The sequence below is a fragment of the Charadrius vociferus genome, unplaced genomic scaffold (assembly GCF_000708025.1).
Source record: "Charadrius vociferus isolate BGI_N301 unplaced genomic scaffold, ASM70802v2 scaffold282, whole genome shotgun sequence".
Taxonomy (NCBI): domain Eukaryota; kingdom Metazoa; phylum Chordata; class Aves; order Charadriiformes; family Charadriidae; genus Charadrius; species Charadrius vociferus.
In genome coordinates, this window is record NW_009647731.1 from 10323164 (window position 1) to 10345254 (window position 22091).

The 22091-nt window shown below is 36.1% G+C and overlaps 1 protein-coding gene across 1 annotated transcript in view; it reads left to right on the top strand.

The window, feature by feature from the left end:
- The window catches only part of WDR11 (WD repeat domain 11), a 44396-nt gene that overhangs the window by 682 nt on the left and 21623 nt on the right, over nt 1-22091 (top strand). The window contains exons 2-11 of the mRNA XM_009881655.1: nt 154-265; nt 5359-5512; nt 8652-8825; nt 9998-10184; nt 11732-11897; nt 12603-12717; nt 13309-13504; nt 15379-15482; nt 16117-16293; nt 18309-18393. Of these exons, the coding sequence (XP_009879957.1) occupies nt 154-265; nt 5359-5512; nt 8652-8825; nt 9998-10184; nt 11732-11897; nt 12603-12717; nt 13309-13504; nt 15379-15482; nt 16117-16293; nt 18309-18393 (1470 nt within the window). The remainder of the gene's footprint in view (nt 1-153; nt 266-5358; nt 5513-8651; nt 8826-9997; nt 10185-11731; nt 11898-12602; nt 12718-13308; nt 13505-15378; nt 15483-16116; nt 16294-18308; nt 18394-22091) is intronic.

The following is a 22091-nucleotide window of genomic DNA, read 5'->3' on the forward strand; positions in this document are numbered from 1 at the left end:
TAATGCTTTTGAGTTTTATGTTATTAAATAGGTTTTACTGTTTGATGTTTGTGTCTAGTAGCATGCACTCAACTTACAAAAAATAGCCTCATTCTTGATGTGAAGTGTTTTTTGTTCTTTTTCCTTGTTTGATGATGATATATGCTTTTCTAGGGGCTGGCAAGGTTTGATTGCATATGGATGTCATTCTCTTGTGCTGATAGTTGATGCCAATACTGCTCAGACTTTACAGGTTTTGGAAAGACACAAATCTAGTGTTGTCAAGGTGAGATGTACATGTTTTAAGGTATATTACTTGATTTCGGTGTATATATTATTTTTCTAAATCAGTGTAAATACTTGACATTGCATTGTGATTGATTTTCACTTAAAATTTGTTGTAAAATACCTGTATTTTACATTACCTCTTTTACAGCTAAATCAAACCATGCTGAAATTTGAACTGAGGTTGATGGTATACCTTTATAGAAGGTATAAAATATATAGAAGGTATAGAATATATAGAAATGTTTAGTAGTGTTACAGAGCACAGACAGAAATGTTTCTGAGAAAGCTCTTAACATGACAATTTCAAATGAACGCTACAAAATACGAAATGAATCCCTTTGTTAATGCCCTTGCTGCGCTTTCCTGTTGTGGGGGTAGCCAGTGCAACATTCGACTAGAAAGTTACTGTTAAGTTTTTACTTCTGTTTTACTTATAAAAAAGGAAGAATAGCAGATAAAACTGAACATTTATTTTAGCAACAAAAAAAAGCTAAAATTTAAGCTTAAGTGTAGGGTACCTATACTTTCCTTTGAAGGTCCTTCACTTGAAATTGCAGAGTTTGACTTTGAGTCAAGTGTGGAACAGGATGTATTTCTTTGATACATGATTTCTTTGACTGTGGAGAATGACAGATTCAGTCAGGGTTTGGAGGGACGTTTGGCTGGCAGATGTAATGTTTGATAGTCCCTAGCTCAAATGCTGTATTAGAAGGCAGTCACTAATTTATGAAGAAAAATAGATTTTTAGATAGGGGAGTTTTGGTGGTTTTCGTAGTAAAAGAAAAAGGTTGAATATGCCTTCTGGAAATTGCACTCTATTTTTTCCCCATGAGTGATTTTCTTTAAATAGACCATATTCATATAGGTACACTAATAGTATATCGTATATGGCCACTCTCATATTTTAAAATTAAACACAATTATTTTGTCTTTGGGTTTGATAATTTACTGACTTCTGAGCCATCATGTTCTGATGATGTCTTTCTGCACACTAAAAACACGCACTGCTTCAATTTTTTAGTGGTTTTGAAATTTCAGTATATTCAGTAGTACACAGGTGGTGGTGTTTATGTATCTTTATATAGGATGATGTATTTTGTAGAATCATAGAATCGTTTAGGTTGGAAGGGGCCTTAAAGATCATCTAGTTCCAACCCTCCTGCTGTAGGCAGGGACACGTTCCACTAGACCAGGTTGCTCCAAGCCCCGTCCAACCTGGCCTTGGACACCTCCAGGGATGGGGCGGCCACAACCTCGCTGGGCAATTTGTTCCAGTGCCTCACCACCCTCATAGTGAAAAATGTCTTCCTAATATCTAATCTAAATCTCTCCTCTTCCAGTTTGAAGCCATTACCCCTTCTCCGATCACTACATGCCCTTGTAAAAAGTCCCTCTTCAGCTTTCTTGTAGATGCCCTTCAGATATGAGAAGGCTGCTCTAAGGTCTCCCCGGAGCCTTCTCTTCTCCAGGCTGAACAACCCCAACTCTCTCAGTCTGTCTTCATAGCAGAGGTGCTCCAGCCCTCCGATTATCTTTGTGGCCTCCTCTGGACCCTCATTCCAACATGTCTATGTCCTTCTTATGTTGGGGGCTCCAGAGCTGGACGCAATATTCCAGGGTGGGGTCTCACGAGAATAGAGTAGAGTGGCAGAATCCCCTCCCTCGCCCTGGTGGCCATGCTGCTGTTGATGCAGGCCAGAATACAGTTGGCCTTCTGGGCTGCAAGCGCACATTTCTGGGTCATGTTGAGGTTCTCATCAAGCTTCTGTGCTGCAGAGTCCAATTAAGTGTGCTTTTTTATAATAATAAACTGTTCAAATCCTGGGTGAAAATATTGGGTAGGGCAAAAGCGATACAGATCTATACCATATCTTGGCCAAGAGCCATACAGATGATGACATTGTGGCTTTTAAAAATGGTTGTAAAGTTTAGGAATTAGTTTTGCTTGATTACAGAGAAATTTGAAACGGACTGGAAAAAAGGAAGGTGGAAGGGCTAAGTTTCAAAATAGATACTTTGCATTGCTTTTTTGAGACTTGTGCGCTGTGACGTTTAAAAATACTGCTAAAATGTCGCAAAGAACAGAAAACTGATTTCTTCCAGCACATTTGTATATTTGCCCAAATCTTTCAGTGAATTTTGAAGATTTCAGGGTTGCCCAAACAGTGCTGTCAACTTCGAGCTTGTGCCGCTGTTATGAATAGTCTCCCTGGTGACAGGTATGAGGCAACTTATCAGACTCTCAGTAAGGAGAGTTTATTTCTCAAGTTATCTCAGAGCAAAGGTGTGTCCACAACAGCAACCACGGAGTTAGTAGCGCTCTGTGAATCAATCTCTTTGCTTGCCTTTTGGCAGCTTGTTTGAGTAAGCATACCCTTAGCCTCAGTTGTCTTCAAGCTGCCCTTTAAAGTGAATAAATTAATTCTAATGTCTATAATTGTGTAAAAAGTAGAAAATATAAGTGGTGCAGAGGTAGCAGATCCAATGATGACTCTGCTTTAAAATTTCCGCTTAGCTTAGATAATAAATTGTAACAAAATTAGCTTTTGATCCCTGTAATGATAACATCTTAATGTGCTTCAGTTACATTCACTAGCTTTGAGAAGTAACGTTATTTCAATAGGAAACCAAAGGCTAAAGTCCAAATAATTTTTATATAATTTATAAGACAATTTTTCAAAACCACTAGCTGGTGCTTTGTTAACAGAAATAGACCGTAAGAAAATGACTAATTGATGAGGAGGAAGAATGAAGAGAAATTCTGTTCTGCTTTAAGAGGTAGACATTACGTGAGAAATTTTTAGGAGGCCATGGTCATTGCTTTTACGTGCATTTGTAAGAAATTTTCTTCAGTTCCTAACTGACTTCTTTTTTTGTTTGTAAATGCTAAGAGTGTAAATAAGCTGGAGGGGATCTCTAAGTAGTTTACTGTGTACGTCTGACTTAAACTCTTTGTAGTAGAGGTTGACACCAGCAAACTCAGTCTACAGGGGATCTTCTCCCCCAAAACCCATGCTTCAGATTTGAAAAATTTCAAAACACATCACTATCTGCAATAAAAAAAGCAAAGAGAAAAGCTATTGTTTCGTCATCCTTTTGCAGTTTGTTTAACTGTTTTCCTTTAAATACTTCCTGGCCTTTGGCTGTCATAACTGTGTCTGGAATATGTAATGGTTTCAGTGAAAATGGATCCATGTTAGTTGTCCGTGTGTCCACATGGTGTTTGTGGGATACTGGTAACTTTGTCTGGAGTGGATTATATGCAATTTTTTTTGTACCTTTACAAAAAGTACTTGGAATAGTACTTTTACAACAGAAAATGTAATTACAGGAACAATTTTTTGATTGAGGATTGAAATTTCATTTGTGTCTGTTCTGATATGTTAATAAACAGTAAGGTTCTTTAAATCAGGTGAGATAGATTGTGGAAATGAAAAAAACAAACAAACACACTTCACCTCTAATTCCCTTTTCTGAGTAATGCTGCTGTATTTTGAAGTCAGGGTAGAGAGGCAGTGACCAATACAGTAAGAAAATAATTTCTTTTAGCAGAGGGATCAGTCACGTGTATGGACTTTGTTGGAGCAGAGTGACTACAATGAGAAAAGAGGGCTTATGCTGATAGAGCTGCATGAGCTCTGATCGAGACCGATGGCGTTAAAGATCTCCTTTTTGTTCATAACTTGGTGACAGCTCCTCCCTGGGGAAACGATGTTTTTCAGACATACTTTGCTTCAAAGTAATATATATTTAGCTGAGGAAGAAATAGCTTTGCAGGTTTCTACAGTTACTTTTTTTAATAGCTACATAGCTACATGCAGGTATCCTCATGGGTAATTTTTTTTGAACAGCGGGGAATCGGGCATTGCAAGACTGGAATTTGCAGGTAGAGGAGACTCTCCTAAGAATTCTTCTTTATTATGGTAGAAACACACTTTGGGTTTATAGCTAGAGCTCCCTGAAGGTTGTTTGCTGTGCATGATTAATTTATTCAGCTCGGCTTTTGAGATATATCCTGGTCACACCTGTGAGAGGGGTAGCACAAAGGTGGCTATGGTGCTCTGAGTGCCGTTATAAATCTAATTCATGTTGCAAAGTTAGTGGTGCCTAATGATGAATGTATTTCTATTTTTTTTAGTGTCATGCTTTCAATATCTGCAAAAAGTGTTGTGTTTGGCCTCACCCTTTCTCTGTCGGGTACTGTGACAGCACACAGCTAGCTAGCTACAGTGTCGTTTTTGTAGTAGGTAAACTCCTGTTAGCTTAGCACTAAGATTTCTTTATTCTGTTCATGTCTTCAGTCTCTCTTAGGGACAGAAGTTTGCCTTTGAAGCAGGTAGCAAAACAAGTCTACATTAAGTAGATAAGGAAGGAGTCTGTGTTATCTCCTTATAATCTCAGGAGACTTGTAGACAGAATGTTTCAAATTTCAAGATGCGTAGTTTTCATAATACTGCCAACTTTCAAGCCAGTGCAGCTTGAAATCCCAAACCAGAAAGTGGTATGTGGAAATCAATAGTGGCAACATGCTGAAAAGGACCAAAAAGATAGCAAATGTCAGCAGTAGTTTGAGATGAGACAACATACAGGTGAAAGGCTAACATTTCTTCCTCCCTAATACCATAATATACTTTACAAATTAGGAAAATGACATCTTTTAGGATGTGTGTAAAAGTTGCATGGGAAATTTTCAACTTTCAGTTGTTTGGAAGTCAGTGGGTATAGCTTTGTAGTTGCCTGTAGAACTTTAAACATTGCCATTTAGTTTCTTCTAAATATTTGAGTAAATTTTTTATGTACATAGCCTATATTCATGGATTGTTGTAGTTACCTTCAGGAACAAGGATTGTTGATTTATGTAATTTGAAAATACCAACCATGAAGTCATGCAGCACAGTTGCAACATACCTTAAATTTGCACAACTGATGGTAGCTTAAATGCATGCTTACACAGATGCAATTAACGTTAACTATTACTATGCTTTTTTATTGAGTTGGTTATTATTTGTTTATTCATCTGGAAAATAAAAAGTATGGTGTCTTTGTTATCGATGTTTGCCTGCTTTGACCGATTTTCATCTGTATCTCCAGGTTAAGTGGGCTAAAGAAAATTACCATCACAATATTGGCTCTCCATATTCTTTACGTTTAGCTTCTGCTGATGTTACTGGAAAAATAATTGTATGGGATGTGGCGACAGGAACAGCTCGTTGTGAAATACAAGAACATGCGAAACCAATTCAAGGTAATGCATGACATTTGTGTGGAAGTTTGTGGCGCACTATGTACAAATCCATCCCCTAGGTTTTACAATCTATGCTCGGTTCTGCCATTGAATTTTCTGTTGGAATTACTAGCCTTTATGTCTGTCTACTAATTTTCTGTGTAAACGTAAGACTTAGTGTCTCCCACAGGGATGCTATGAGATTGAATTCAATATTTGGTAATATTTTCCAAAATCTTCTGGAAAAAAAGTTAAAGTCTATTTTTAGTAATGTTATTGATTGAAATAATAATATTTACAGTGTCAAGGTCTTGCTTTTGAACTGGGGATGTAGTGCAGTTTGCACTGCACCTGAATGTTAGTGTCATCTATAGTGGCGTTCTACTTCCACAGTATTACATTTCTGTAAGTTAAGAGTTTTGATTGTGCACATATACTTTGATGATTATTTCAATAGTTCATTATATAGCTACTTCTGATCAAATATACTGGCACATAACATGGATTTGCAATGCAATTAGAGAGAGGTTTTTTTGAGCATCTATGCAGTTGTCTGATTCATAAGAGCAGGGAGGCTTTTCTATGCATAGATAGCAATATTACGATGTGAAAAGTGACATGGAGAAAGGAAAAGATATGATGTAAATTTTAGCATAGAAGACAGTTGTAAATAACGTAGGTTGGGGTTACGAGTATGCCACATTTGAATTAGGTTTCAAGTGTAATTAAGTGGACATAAACAGTAAGAATTAACATGAACAGTCAAGAGAAAGAAGAAATTTTGAGATGGTATGACTAACTGGGTTTGGCTTTCGTTTCAGCAGGCAGTTTGGCGGTGGTATTTGCTGCTTTTGATTCTGTTCTGTGGGTGATAGCTCAGTGCAGCTGGGAAGGTCTGAAAAATACCTGATAAACTCTACCTGAACAGTTCTGGGATGTTTGAAGATTCTTTATCCCATTACTGGGGGAAAAAAAAAAAAAAAAAAAAAATCTTATTCAGGGATTTCACAAGTGTCTGGGGGAAGTAAAAACAAAAGCAAAACCCAACTAACCAACCAAAATCCCACGAAAAAAAACCCAAAGAAACAAACAAAAAAAGAGCCTGGAGAAAGGAGCTATTCATTTGTGATGTTGTAAGCTATGGAAGATCTAAGTTTTCTTGTGCTAGAGGCAAAAATGTCTAGAAGCCTGGTCAGTACTATCTTAATTGGTCTGATGAAGGATAGAGAATAGAAAATGTAGCCACTGGCCAGGTATAACACAATTAAGAGGGTATATTGGAAAGGAATATTTAAGTGTCTTTTTCCTTGCTTCTTTTCGTGCTCCTCTGTTAGTAAGGTGTCATCCATGGAATGTTCCCTTTCATTAGTCAGCATCTTGTATTTCACCAATGAAAAAGTTAAGGTAGTGGTTAGAACTCAGAAAAGGGAATTCAGAGATATAGAGTTCATTCCTTGTTGCATGACACACTTAATATCATTTTTACTGTTGCTTTCATTGGTGCAGTTTGATAGTAGTACTCACCTGCTATTGTAAAACTTGGGGGTTTTGGTTCTAATTACTTGTGGTAGGCACTTTTCTGTCTATTGGAACCACTCCAAACAGAACTGAGCAGGAGCTGGCTGGCGCACTGGAATCTGGTTAGCTTTGTGGCTGCACTACTGTGGCTGGTTGGCTTCCAGTACCTGAGCTGATGCTGCCAGTGGAACGCTTCCAGCATTGGACTGGCTCTTTCAGAGTTAGCTGGGAGGGATAACTCTGCCAGTACAGCAGCATCTACGTGCTCTGCTGCATGTTCTGGATTTCTGTTCATTGCTACTGCAGTCCCATCTAGCAGAGAAACTACCATAATGAGTTTCTAAGAATAATTTATGGTTTATTTTAAAAGTTTTATTTTAAAAACTTGTGACGCTGCTTGTGTTGCATGTGCATTTTGTTTTGAATTCTATTATTTGAATAACCTACTTATGAATTTAGATTGGTTGTTTCTTGTTATATTTCTGTTTTTATAAAGCCTATAAAAGCAACTACAATAATTTTAAGTCTGGTAGTGGGACACTGAAAATGTATTCTATTGACTGCAGTTAATTTTATTAGTTTTATTTTTTTGTATGTTATAAGTTATATTTTATTTACTCCTGACACCTCTTCACTGAATGTTTGGTGAAGTTTTGACCATGCCATTTGAAGATTTCTCCAGGTTTTCAGACCCAACGAAGGCTTTCCAATCTGCTGGGTGAGAAAAAAACTTGAGATATAAACAGATTTAATAGAATAAGACTAGATGATTAATATTAATAACACTAAAGAACCATTACTGATCCTGATACCAGTACAAAATACACAAAGATTATATACTCAGCCTGTTCTATTAGTAGGAAGCTGTTCACTCCCAGTAGTGGACGGTAACTGTCGGACCCTGCGAGCGCTATGGCCTCAGGAGGAAGGGAAGGCCTCAGGGGTCTGGCACTGGGGCAAGAAGTTCTCAGGATGGCAGCCATCAAGGGGAGAGGGAGAACTTCGCAGCAAACTTTCTAATTTATATTGAATGTGATGTTCATGGTATGAAATAATCCTGTTGGCCAGCTTGGGTTAAGTGCCCAGGTCTTGCTTCTTCTCATCCCCACACCTGGGGAGCTCAAAACCGCTGAGACCTTGAAACCCACACACCATAGCTGGCTATAAAGTAAATATATTCACAAATTCAGACACATGCATCTTCTAAAAGTGCAGTCTTCCCAAGAAGAGAAATTAGTTGTGTATCACTCAAACGAGGACATGGTGTCATCCCAGATATTAATTGGGATGTTGTGTGGTTCTTTTCATTTTGACTCTGCAGTGATTCTGTACCCCACAGGATGCTGTTTCTGGTAGGAATTCATGGGTGAAAAGATCTGACTTCTTCAGATCAGATGTGGGATGTGTGCTTGTTTGTGGACATGTGTAACCCAGCGTATTGTTGCTTGTTAAAAACATAAATTCAGGCTGTAAAAGGGACTTATTTTTTAGAATTGTGAAATACAAAGATCTTGTTACTAACAAGTCACTACTCATTTCTTTAAAGATGCGGTATTGCAGAAGACAAATAGTTTTTTAAGTAGAATAAACTTTTTTAAAAAAATTAATTTCACTGTTTGTTGTGCCTTCTTTCTTTTGGCAGACATGCAGTGGTTGTGGAATCAAGATGCTTCTAGAGATTTACTGCTTGCCATTCATCCACCTAACTATATTGTACTGTGGAATGCAGACACAGGCACCAAACTTTGGAAGAAAAGTTATGCTGAAAATATCTTGTCTTTTTCATTTGACCCCTTTGATCCATCACACTTAGCTTGTAAGTTTGTATGTGTAAAACAGGGTGATGTGAATATGTGTGACCAGGAAAAATGTTAAACTAAAATGTTAATATTGAGATTAAAGTAATAGATTGGAGAGAATAATGTCATTAATGCCAAGAAGTCTGAAAACAAAGACAGGGGGGTCTTTGGCCAAAAAGTGGAAGCTTCTAAAATAAGATACCTTTGTGTGAGGTGAGGGGAAAAGTAGTCATGAGGAGAGAAATTAGAGATCTGAAAAATAATGTTTGAGTCTTAATAAAGAAGGTGAAAAGCATGTCAATAGGGAGCTGCAGAAAGCCAAGTATAGAGGGCCCTGTTAAACTGACATAAAAAGCTATAACAGCATGGATGCTGAGGGAGAATCCAGTGAGATGAGTAGACCAAGAATAAATGGTATTTTCAACAGAAAGGATTTTTTTTTTTTTTTTAAAGGAATAGAGTGTCAGCGTTAGTTTCAGAAGCAACTCAAATGTCAAGGGGGGGATGCAGTACAGATTTATTGACATTTTAGCAGAAAGAAACTAAGAGAAATAAGAGTGTCACCACCATTTTATTCTTTAATTTAGCTTGATCACTCCTGATCCGTAATGAGACAATGCAGTTTCCATTCTTTTTATTTGTCTCTTTTTTTTGTCTGCCATACCATTCAACCTAAAAAAAACCTTTTTTTTTTTTTTTGGTATAAACATGTAGTAAAAGCTTAGCTGCATCTTTACAGCTTAACGGAATCTTTATGCTGCAACATAAATAATGGGAGTTAATGATTCTTTGAGCCGTGCTTTGCATGAGAACAAAAAATGGTGATATAGCCAATGTAGGCAACCCTGCCTTCTATTTGCATTGTGAAGCTTAAAGAGAAGTAGTTGACGACAGAGAATAACTGTACTGAAGAAAGAAGAAGTTTCTGCCAGTAATCCCCACAGTATTTTTTTTAGTATAGACTTAATTTTGAAAAATGGAGTTTTGTGGATTTAATTAATTGTAATGGACCATCTGCAGCTCTTTCAGTAGAAGATGCCTGTTGTCTAGAATTATGAGTTTTCTACCTAATGCAGTATTATTAAAGTTATTAGCATTTCTCCCCACCAAAATTTCATTAAAATGGAACACCAGAATAAAACTACAGATTGTATTTTGCTATAAAAAAAAATTATTTTTCTTGGTACAGTGCTCACCAGCGAAGGAATAGTGTTCATCTCCGACTTCTCTCCTTCCAAAGCTCCTGCCAGCTCAGGGAAGAAAGTTTACATCTCTAGTCCCCATTCCAGTCCTTCTCACAACAAGCTGGCTGCTGCTACGGGGGCCAAAAAGGCCCTTGATAAAGTAAAAATCTTAATCAGTAATGAAAAACCAAGGTAGGCTGCAAATATTTCTTCTCAGATAATGTTTTGTATACCTGTACATTTTCTAGAGATAATTACATTAAAGTCTGTAAGATAATTAGTTTTAAAAAAGAAAATTTATTGGGGTAGGCAGATTGTTGGATGTCCTGTATTGAGGACATTATGTAAGGATATAACATTGACAGTCACTCAGACAGTTCTGTTCATAAAAACAGCCATATCATGCCAGCGTGTTTTCCATAAGTTAAGGACATAACGTTCTCTCTTTGCTAACAGATTTTCATGTAAGTGTAAATTCAGGAACATCTTTCTTGTGGGGGGAGGGCAGGCAAAAATGGGCTAACGTAATTCATTTCAGTTGTGGAATGAGAAGGGATATAGTAAGAGAATAAAAATTCTGTGAGTACTGGTACCTGACAAGAGTTGTCATTCGGATGTTATACATGATACTGCAGTAGGAGGCATTTTTTATGTTAAGTTAGTGTATAAATAATATTAGAATTTATACATTTATCTATTTTCTGACCTTTGAAAACTAAAGTTGTTGCATTGTGAGTTTTGAGTCTTTTTGTTAGAAATTCTCTAGACCATTTTCTTTTGTGTGGTGTAATTCTTTTTTTCCTGTTGTACTTTGAGTAATAAAAGTATTTCTCGAGCGTCTAGCGAATTTGAGAACAAGCTAATCAGACTGTATTATCAGGTAGCACGATATCAAAATTTCTTGCAGACATATTAGTGCAGTTATATTAGTTTAGGGAAACTTTGAGGAAAGAGGAGCAGGAGATTGTCAGGAAAGTGATTGCAGAGAAAAGGTGAACATTAATCTTGAAGCAAGGAATGAGATACAAGACAAGTGTAAGGAGGGTTTAGTGTGTGGTAGAATGAGGAGATTAAAACCAAACAAAACCCCTCAAAGGGGTGATAAGTTAAATCAGTTTAGAGATCTCCAAGCCTGAGCACAGTGTAAAAGTGATTTTTCTCCAATGTGACTTAAATACAGTTCATTGGATTGCATGTACCTAATGAACATCTTTGCCTTGCAGCCAGTCTCCTCTTAACAATCAACAAAATGACAAACAACCCTGCTCTTTGATACTTTCTTTGAGTTTGAAGACTGGTGTGCTTGATAGGCTGGTTCTGTTCATTTTGAAATAAAGGAATATGCATAATAATAGAAAAAAATTTAAGTAAGCATTATGTTTAAGGGTAATTTCCCATGAATACCACTAAATGTCATGGCAGCTAGCACTGTTCATAATTGAATTGCTTTGTATTTGAGACATGCAAGAATTACGTTTGTTCCATTTGAATTACATATTGTTTTAAAAATTACTCTGTAATCGTATTTAGGCCAAAGTCAAAAGAATGTGTGTCTTTTAAAGGTCAGTGATGCTTTGCACTGCTGTAGCAATTAAATAGAAATCTACAGTTCCTTAGCGATGAATATAGGCAATACTTGAAAATTTTCTGCAGGAGAATTTATACTGTTAATCTTATTCTGAACTTGAAGTGTTTGTTGATACTGAACTTGATTAAAGTTTATATCTGATGTTTTACAGTGCTGAATCTGTAACGCTCAATGACTGTCTTCAGTTGTCATACTTGCCTTCCAAAAGAAACTACATGCTATTACTGTATCCCAGAGAAATTTTGATTCTTGACTTGGAGGTGAATCAGACAGTGGGTGTGATTGCAATTGAAAGAACAGGTGTGCCTTTCTTACAGGTAATGAAAATTTGATTGGTTTCTAACATTGTAATAGTTAATTAAGATCACATGGAAGTTCATGACTCAGTGGTAGCTGTGTTTTGGTTAGTTCAAGAGGATGAAAAGTTAGCTCATCAGGGGAAGAAACTATCCTCTGAATCAAACCTTGTTTAATTTAGTTTTCTGAAGTCTGCAGCAAACCCGCCTCATTTTGCGGTGTTACAAAAACTACCAGTATGGAAACAGTGCTGTGGAAAAAAAGGACGTTTCGTTCTCTGGTAGTTAAGCTGCTTCCACATGTTAATACTAGTTCTCTGAGCATCTGCCCTTGCTTAATTAGACAGCTAAGTCTACTCCCAGGTCATCTTACAGCATCTTTATTCTTTTGGAATCATGAATTCTGATACTAAAAAAGAAAGCTTTTTTTAAAAAAAAAAAGTGATAGAAAGAATATATACAAGTACATCAATGTTAAAAAAAAAAAAAAAACCCAACCCAAAACAACAAACCCAAACCAGCATACAATGCAAACAAACGCTTTAAATGAATTTCTAAAATTAATTTATTTCCTTAGTCACAAGTACAGTAGCTAAAGAATTTCATTGAAGTGGTACTTTAATGGTAACATTTTTAGTGACTTGCTTATGCATCAGGATACATCAGTATACTTTGCAAAGGATAAAATTTGGATAACCCAATATAATGTGGTATCTCTTTACCTAGGTAATTCCTTGTTTTCAGCGAGATGGGTTATTTTGCCTACATGAAAATGGTTGTATAACTTTAAGAGTTCGCAGACCTAACTGCAGCATGACTGGAACTCCAAATGAAGAGCCAGGTAAGTTTTGCGTCAAAAATGTCCAGAAATGAACTTTGAGGCATTTTAATTATTACTTTAACGCCAATATTAATTATTTATTATTATTATTTCTTTTATGAAATATTGCTAAGAATGGCTTTTTAAATGTAGTGGAGAAGACTGGAAAAAAGAAGGGAAAACAGTTCTGTAAATGTAAATAAGTGATTTTTTTTGTTAGATTTTTGTTTGGTTTGATTTTGGCAATTTGGTAATTTCTGGTGAGCTACAACATTACTTTCTTCCAGATTTGCCAATAAACCAAATAAGTTTTGGATTGAACTTTCTCCCCAGATATGAAACAGCAATTTTTTTTTTCAGATTTTGCAAGATTCAAGTGGAATAAGATATTTTAAAAACAACGTTACATTTTGGAGAGCTGTTCAGAGCTGTGTTGTATACAGCAAGATCAATGGTATATAGTTTTGGATTATTTTTCCTGATTGCTGCACAGGAAGCATGTGGATTTCAGCCAAAGAGCTCAGTCATTCTGCAAATTTACCTCAGTTGATTGATCACATCATATGTTTTCTGTTCTAATTCTTTGTCCTCTGTGGGACATTGATATTACAGATCCAGACCCAGTTCAGGAGCTGATTTATGATTTAAGAAGTCAGTGCGATGCAATCAGAGTAACAAAAACTGTTCGGCCCTTCAGTATGGTGTGTTGCCCGGTGAATGAGAATTCTGCAGCTCTCATAGTCAGTGATGGCAGGGTAATGATCTGGGAAGTAAAATCCAGTATTTGTGGCAGAAATGTGCGTAACAGGTAATGAGATTTATTTTTCTTATCAAAGCTTCCATCTGTTATGTTTACAAGTGGTGTGTAGTATTTACTTATATTCCAAAAGCAACAGTGGTGTCCTTGTGCGTATGGTAGTGTGACATGCTATACGTGTGTATGAATGAAAGGAAGAGGAACAAAATATATCATCTACGTAGATTAGTTCCCTTGCTTTGGGGAAGTTATTGAACTGTATTTACTCTTCTTTCTTTAACAACTAATTCCATACTAAGTGGTTGGAATAAGGAAATAAAAGATAGGAATGACTATTGACATTATTTAGGGGGAACATTTTCTTCTCATTTGGCTTTCTTCCGACTCTGTAATTTTCTTCAGTAATGAGTCTTGCTTTCAGTCACATGAAAGGACTGCAAAATGAGTCCGGAAAGGACTACATTTTTAGTAGGGGAAAAGTTTTCTGCTACATTAATGTGAATTTGACACAGAGCAATATAAGGCTGCACAGCAGGTGGCTGGATTATGGTGGTATAAACAATACTTTTATACACAAAGCCTTTAGAGTTTTAGATTTCAGGGGGGTCTAAAAATACTATATGAAGTAGTATAGTTCTTTAAACAGTCAGTGTATTAAGGTGGTTCTGCTACAATAAATCTTTGAAGTCCTATTGAATAAAATAAATAACTTACTGCTATTAAAGAAATACAGAGTTCTTAGTACACTTCTAAATGTCAAAATTACCAGATTTTCAAAATAGATCCTTTTGTTGCTTATCTCAGTGATTTAGTGTTTTTCAGAACACCAAGAATAAAAACATTGTTATATGGATTCTTTGTGATGCATATCCAAGAGAGCTGTTTAGGATCCAGATGCTGCTGGGTTTTACTTCTTGGATTCTTAGGCTTATTTCTAAAACATTGATTTTTGTCATCATTCTATAACCAGGAAAAATGTAATAATACTATAAGAACCACTGAGCCATGAGGATTCTGGATATGGTTGGATTGTTCTGGAAAGTAAAGCATATTTCTAGTTGGCGCAGTGTCTTTAATGCATTTTGAAAGAGTCTTCCTCCATTAGCCCTTGATCTTGCTGGATTTGATGGTCTTAATTAAAATTTGCACTCAAAGTCCATTAAAGTGAGATTTTAAAGAAAAAGGCTCTGTACGTGCCTTAAACCACATTTTTGCATACAGCTAGGTGCAGTCAGTAGTCTTTGGTCTTGGCTTATGATGTAGACCTCTCGTCAGCCCAGCCAAGACTGCAGGGTCCCTTTTGGCTGAAGATCGAGCTGGAACCCAGTCACAGTCATTGGGGAAGAAATAACACAAAACCCTGATGCATAGGTATCTCACAAGACTGTAAACATAGGTATTAGTCTGAGTTTCTGTTGTAGCTTTGTATATGCAGAGGTAATCCTGTTTCATATGTCTGTGCTTCAGTTATGGGTTTTGTCATCTGGAACCTATAGGAAAATTTTATAAAGGTTAACAAAAACCATTCCCCAAGTTTGGGAATCTATTCTTAAATGTCAAAATATTCATGATTGCTCCTTAGCTGTATTCATTAACATAGCTCTACATATTAATACACAATATATTTCAAAGCTTACATTCGGTGCTTCAGAACACGGGATGCACCTGCCTCTTTTTCTGTTATGTACAAATATCTCTGTAAGGAAGATAAAAGTTATTTTTAGTTTCATACATCTTTGTGTGCATTATCTCCTGGTACAGTTGTTCATGGAAGTTGATGTTGGGAATAATCTTCTCAAAATATTCTGCGAGTAAAAAGTGGTTAGGAATACTGAAAGAACAACATGGGCAAAAAGCAAAATCGAGGACCTAAGTCAACAGGCAATCCAGTTTGTATTAGGAACTGGTTTTCATTTCTTTTACAGCAGTTCAAGTGCATCACCTTTGTATTCCCCAGTCTCATTCTGTGGAATTCCAGTAGGAGCATTTCAAAATAAACTTCCAGACCTGTCACTAGACAACATGATTGGTAAGAATTTCTTTGACTAATATTACTGCTACTCATTTCTAGGATATTTGAATCATTGTACATCTTAGCTTATTTGAGAACTGCGTGTGTTAGAATTATTTTCTATGCAATTTGAATAGTAAGGCTGAAAGAAAAGAATTCCTGTTTGCTAAAGAAATTATCAAATTCATCTTTTTGAGGATTTTATGTTGAGGACCAATGTTCAAAGTTCATTGTAACTGAGGGGAAAAAAAAGTAATTTAAAGTGGAATGTGGGCAAAACTCCTTAATTTTATAAAAGTAATCTTAAGCAGATGAAGACAATTTAAACTACCCTTGAATTTTTGATGAAGACTGAGATGGTTGCACTTACTTTTTTCCCCTTCTTCCTTCCTTTTTTTTTTTCCTGCTTAGCCTTAGGAAAGAAAGCTGGTATTGGAGAAATTACCTGAAGTGCAGCCTTCTAAAAAGTTTTATCATACGGAGTTCAACAGGAAGGAATGCCTCTTTAAATAAAAAATTGCTAAAATTTATGTTAGTTTATTTATAACTTATTTATTTATGATTTTTATTTTATAAAATCCTGTGTCTGGTAACTTTCCGTAACATTTCAGATTAAAATTTAATATTAACAAGAGCTTTAATTTTTAAGCAGGGCAAGGCACAGTTGCTGGAGAAGAACAATTAAGAAGTTCCTTACTGCAAGAAGTGCACCTCAAATTTCTGCTGACTGGACTTCTTTCAGGACTTCCTTTGCCTCCGTTTGCTATCCGCATGTGCCCACCTCTTACAACAAAAAACATTAAACAGTATGAGCCAATCCTTGCCGTTGGTAAGTATCTTGAATAGTTTATTGGTAACTGTCCTGTGTAACTAATCACAAATAGCGACCCTTGTTTGCATCTATGATAGTCTTCAGATTCTTTTTTTTTTTCCTGCCTTGGGTTTTAGTAATTTTACCTGAAAAATTGCAATGTATTAGCAAGTTTGTATTTATCTTTTAATTTACTATGATATTGGTCCATTGATACACTCAGTATTTTACGTGCTGCTCTCACTTAATTCTGAATATCAATAAATACTGACTTCTGCAGCACTGCATTCCTAGAATAGGTAAATGAACTTAACAGAGACTGTACTTTTGTTCTGGTGTAAGTACCTAAAAATACACTTGAAGCACGTTATTTTTCCAGAATCTGTTCTGTCTTATTACAAATGTAGTTAAACTCACCTAGATATTACAATAGTTTTTAGTGAGCACCTGAATTATTAATTCTGAGTTCTTCCTATTTAAATCTGATTTTTCTGGCGTGCTCTTTCAGACCGTATCAGGGATTTCACAATGTAGCCATACAGGCTGCAGTCTTTCTCTACACTACGAAGGCTGGAACAGTAGACACAGACATGCTGTAATTTAAAGACTGTAGTAGGTTGTAAAATCAGACCTCCAGATTTGGGTTGTTTAAACGTGCTATTGATATATCTAAGGTATCAGTTGATTCTGGGCTGCCCTGTCAAGGCTGTGCCTGTCGCAAGTCAGACTCAGAAGACTTTTATTGTTCTCAAGGTTGTCTGTGCTATAGAGGTTTCTTAGGTTTTTGCGAACGGGGCCGGGGAGGGTATTGTGAAGGTGAATGTTATGCAGGGAGAGCCTACAAAGATGATCACAGACTCACAGAATTTTCAGAGTTGGAAGGGACCTCTAGAGATCATCTAGTCCAACTCCCCTGCTAAAGCAGGATTGCCCAGAGCACATTACTCAGGACTGCATCCAGGCGGGTTTTGAAAATCTCCAGAGAAGGGGACTCCACACCCTCCCTGGGCAGCCTGTGCCACTGCTCTGTCACCCGAACTGTAAAGAAGTTTTTCCGTGTGTTGGAACAGAACTTCCGATGTTCCTACTTGTGCCCATTAATCTTGTGCCCAGGATCTCGCTCCAGTAATGAAAGCGCCGTAATAATGCATGTATGTATATGTGCAGTTCTCATAATACTCCTATTATTGCTGAGCTAAAAGTACCATCAATAGTTGTGTTCTAAAATGTAGGTAAGCTATCATTACTTGATGCGATGCTACTGAAATGTAACTTTTGATTTTTGTAAAATCTGTAGCTGTTAAAACAGGTGTAGTATAAAGATGAGGAAACTAATAGGTAGGTATAAAGTGCATTTACAACAAGGTCTGCAGCTTTCTAGATTTAAGGTACCTCAATGACTCTTTAGGTATCCGTCATTGTATTTAATAAAGTTGATATGAGTATAAAGAAAAAAGAGAAGGAAAAGTAAGTCTTCCCAGTGTCTAATAGACAATTGTAACCAGAAGGTATTTGATCTCATTGAAGCTAATAGCCACTAAGTTATTGATTTGTAATTTGAAAGAAGTCATTATTTCAGGGATGAGAAAGCAGAATTGCTTTAATGATTTGGTAAAATCTACCCGTGATTCTCTTGTGGGATTATTGGTGGCTAATAGTTAATACTCTTCCTTGAGGCATTTACTTGAGTAGTCAAAACAAAAAGAAGCATTCCTTTCTTCTGCAAGTGGGTACGTTGTGGAAATGTAAGAAGAATGAACAGCTTTTCTGCAGGCTCTGCAAATAGGTTTAGGAAAATGTCTTGATGGAAATGGATTTCATTAGCTGCAGAGAACCTTGGAGGATATTTGGGATTTGAGTACTAGAATTTAAAATACCTTTTCTAAAATTGTAAGATATAATAGATACAAGTGGGGAAAAAAAAAAAAGAAAAAATGAAATAGCTGTAAATCACGCATTTCTGCTAAAGTATGGAAGAGAAGAATAAAACTGGTCTTTATATTTTCTTTTTTTTTTAAAATCACTCTTTATAGGTACAAGTAATGGCTCTGTTCTCGTGTTTCACCTTACAAGCGGACTCTTACACAAAGAGTTAAGCATCCATTCCTGTGAAGTCAAGTAAGATTTTAATTTTAATTCTTACTATAATCCTTCTGGGAGGCAAATACTAAAACATCTAACGTACCAGCAATGTGGGTGTCTTGTTTCATTGTTAATGACACTCAAGAAAATTGCCTGCTGAGTAGTCTACCCTAACCGCATCTTTGCTACGCATAAGCAGTAACACATTGACAAAATCAGAATGAAACTTACATTGAACTAAATTTTTGAATTGTATCTGTGCCTCCTTATATAGGATGCATATCAGCTACTTCCAGTTTCTTTAGTATGTTACAGTACAGAGAAGTCTTTTTAGCACAAGTAACTTTCTTGGAGTGTCTTATTTATAAAACTGTCGTGACTCACAGATTGTGTCCTTTGAAATAATTCTGGTCTATATGCCAAGATTTATCTCCTTTGCTCTCTTGGGGCTGAAATTGCTATCGAGACAGATCTAGCCCTAACTGAAGTTAAAATTTTTAATTTTATCTGTAAAAGATTTTAAGGGCTGAATACAGGACTCGGTATTTATACATCCTAAGTAAGGAATATAGTGAGTTTTAAAGTTGTTACTGTGTGTCTGTGTGTGCACAGTGGCATAACTTTTTGGATAACTAGTAGCAAAGATATTCAAGACGGTGCTTGGTGGATACATAGTTCCAGACAGATGGAAAATAAAGCATAGAAAATGAAACATTTATTTTTAGCAGCAATAGTAGTGAAAATTTCTATCAGAGTTGTGGCATGAAGCCTCCATCAGGCTAAGTTCTTCACTTTACTGTTCATTCTACAAAAAGGTAAGAAAAGTACAGGTGTCTGAGAATAGGTAGTTCTAAGAATTATGTAAATCTGCTTTGAATCTACCACTGAAATCACGTAAGTGTATTTACACATGTGGTGTGATTAGCGGGTGCTGTGAGGATAGAATTTCCCTTTCTGTTCTAAACAATTTGAGTTTTTTGTTTCATACCATTAACTACTTACAAAATTATTTTCATTTTATGTTCTATTATGCAGAGGGTTCTATTATGTTTATGTTCTATTATGCACAAGGGTGTTTTTCTCATTAAGGTGATTACAGAATTCAAAATAAAAGCCACTGCTATTATTTCACAAATTAAAGAAAAAAAATATGAAGGTGGGGAGACAGGAGGAAATAGGCTTTTGAAAAAACATTTCTTTATCTTTTATTTAGGCTTCATGTGTTATTGGAAGTTAGTTTGGGCTTTTCAGTTTGCAAAGGTTTTGATGCTTTCTAAAAACTTTAAGAATACATTGTCTTTCTAGGAGCTGTTCTTGCACAAATGGTATTTTTTAGAACAAAATTAAAATGATTGTGAATTTTGTTTGGTCATGAGCTGTTATTTAGGCTAGTCTTTTAAATATTTGTTTTAATTTCCTCAATTCCACTCTTAATGGTCTGAGTGACTTTCTGCATAATTTTTATAAGTTCAAGAGAATGCTTTAAGAAATGTAGAATAAGGCACCAGGATTATTCTTTTTAAAATTAATATTCATGGTGTGTAACAGTTTTCCTTTCAGTGGGAATTCTTACTTTACCTGTAAAATGCAGATAGTTTGGATAATGCCTCTATTTCACTTTTATCGGAAAATACACCTTCACGGAACACCATTATTTAAGTATGTAATGGAGACTACCCTGAAATTGTAACTTAAGGCCCGCAGAGTTTTCAGTGCCTTGTAGTTTAAGAAGCAAATGTAATAAAGGTCTTTGGAATGGCAACTGTCCTTTGCATATCAGCTGTGCTAAAATAATGGCCACTGCGTTGCCTAGGTGCTAGCAATTGACTTTTTGTTGATATTGAAGTGTTCATTTTTAGCAGCTACATACGTAGTCACGTGCTGATTTTTTTTATATATTCTTTTCAAACTGTGCAGTTCTGTATTGTGATTAGGAGTGGCTAAATTGCTTTTCTGTCCTCCGTTTAAAATAGTTCATACTTGTCAGTAACATTGAATATTAATTTTGTCTGTGATTATTACTTAGCTATTTCACTATTTGTTTAGAATTATGTGAGTAAATACTTTTCCCTTGAGTTTAATTTGGCTTTTATTAGGAGACCGAGGAAAAAACAGAGCACACAAAGAGGAGAAGTCAATCGGGCTACTGGTAGGAGCATAAGAGAGGGGAAAAAACAGAGGGAGACTATATAGCATGTGTGCTGGCTGAAAGAAGCTGTGAGCAGGAGGTCAGTCTTTCCTCCTTCAGGATACAGAGAAATGCAATTAATTCTTATTACTAAGAGGAATTAGATGAACCATAAAATACTTAACTCTGGTACCTGTTTTGTTTCCTAAGTGGAGCAATCTAAGCTGTTATGGTAAGATAGGAAATGGTAATAAATGCTCAATGCAGAGGAGAATATATTTGAGACATATAAATAAAATGCCTGCGACGTACCTTCTAGTTCAGTGAAAATGGTGCAATGCCTTTCACTGCTACTTTTGCTTATTCTCGTAGTAGAGAGCTATGACTAGAGCAGTGCTTCTCATTCTTTTTCGCTGAAGTTCAGCAAGTTCAAGGTTGCAACAGCTTTAATTTTTAAAATGAAAATCTCACTGATTGTAACAAGAATGTGTATGGCCGGCAGGCAAAACTTGGAAATTACTGTGCTACACCCCAAGTTTTAGCAGCTGAATTTAAGCTGACTCTCCTTTGGGAAACTGCTTTACAAACATTCATCATCTCCTTAAAAAAAACTTTCCTCACATAGAGAAAGGTGAATGAAAAATACGTACCGCTTCTGTCACGCGGGTGTTGGTGTGCTAGATTTATTTCTGTGCATTAGTAAATATGCATTGCCTGACAAGCTTTAGCAGTGTTGCGATGAAATCCTGTGTATTCGGAATTGAACTCTGAAGTCTCCATTACAGGATATACAATTACCTCAGATGTACCACGTTTAGCACTTAACTGTAATTTCTCTTTCTTAACCTTCGTCTTCTTAAAAAGGAAAAACCTGTTCCATTGCTGTCATTCACTTTTGGACATACAGACCATACAAATACTTTTGAAGTACAAGAAAAATTCTTTTAAAATATTAATTTTTAAAATTTCAGGCTGAGAGTATTTTCTGATTTTTCTGAGATCTTAATAGTTTTCTATAAGAGATGGTTTTATTTCCAATTTTACCTTTCTCCTTTTCTTATAATTAATTTGAGTAGCAGCTGCCTTGTCATAAAGTCACAACAATCCATTCCCAACTGGAAAAGTAATTTGGTTTTTTATCTGCTTCCGTACTCTCTGTAACTTGTTTGCATTGGAAACATTAATCAGAACAACTGAATCTTACCCCTAAAGTAACTGAGACAAGTTGGATGTATAGAATCCCTGAATTTCATATTTCAAAAGAGTGGATCCAGTCTGAGAAATAGTTTACAGATGAATATAACCCTTAATTCTAGTAGACAAAGATGTCTTTTATGAGGAAATTTTGCAGATGGAGCTATTTCAGTAGGGAAGACATTACTTGTTTGCGTCATTAAAACTTGAACCCCTGTCTTCAGATTCTCAATTTACATGTGTGACAATAACAAATTATATTGTTTCAGGTGCAAGCAGTTAGCTAAGCTAAGGTTTCCTTTTGGTTATGAGTGTCTTGGCTTTTTGTAGATTTTTATTGGTATTGACAGATGGCCAACTGGCAGCGAAGCAAATGGATTTGTCCTGTTAACTCTGAGCTGATGAAAGAAGT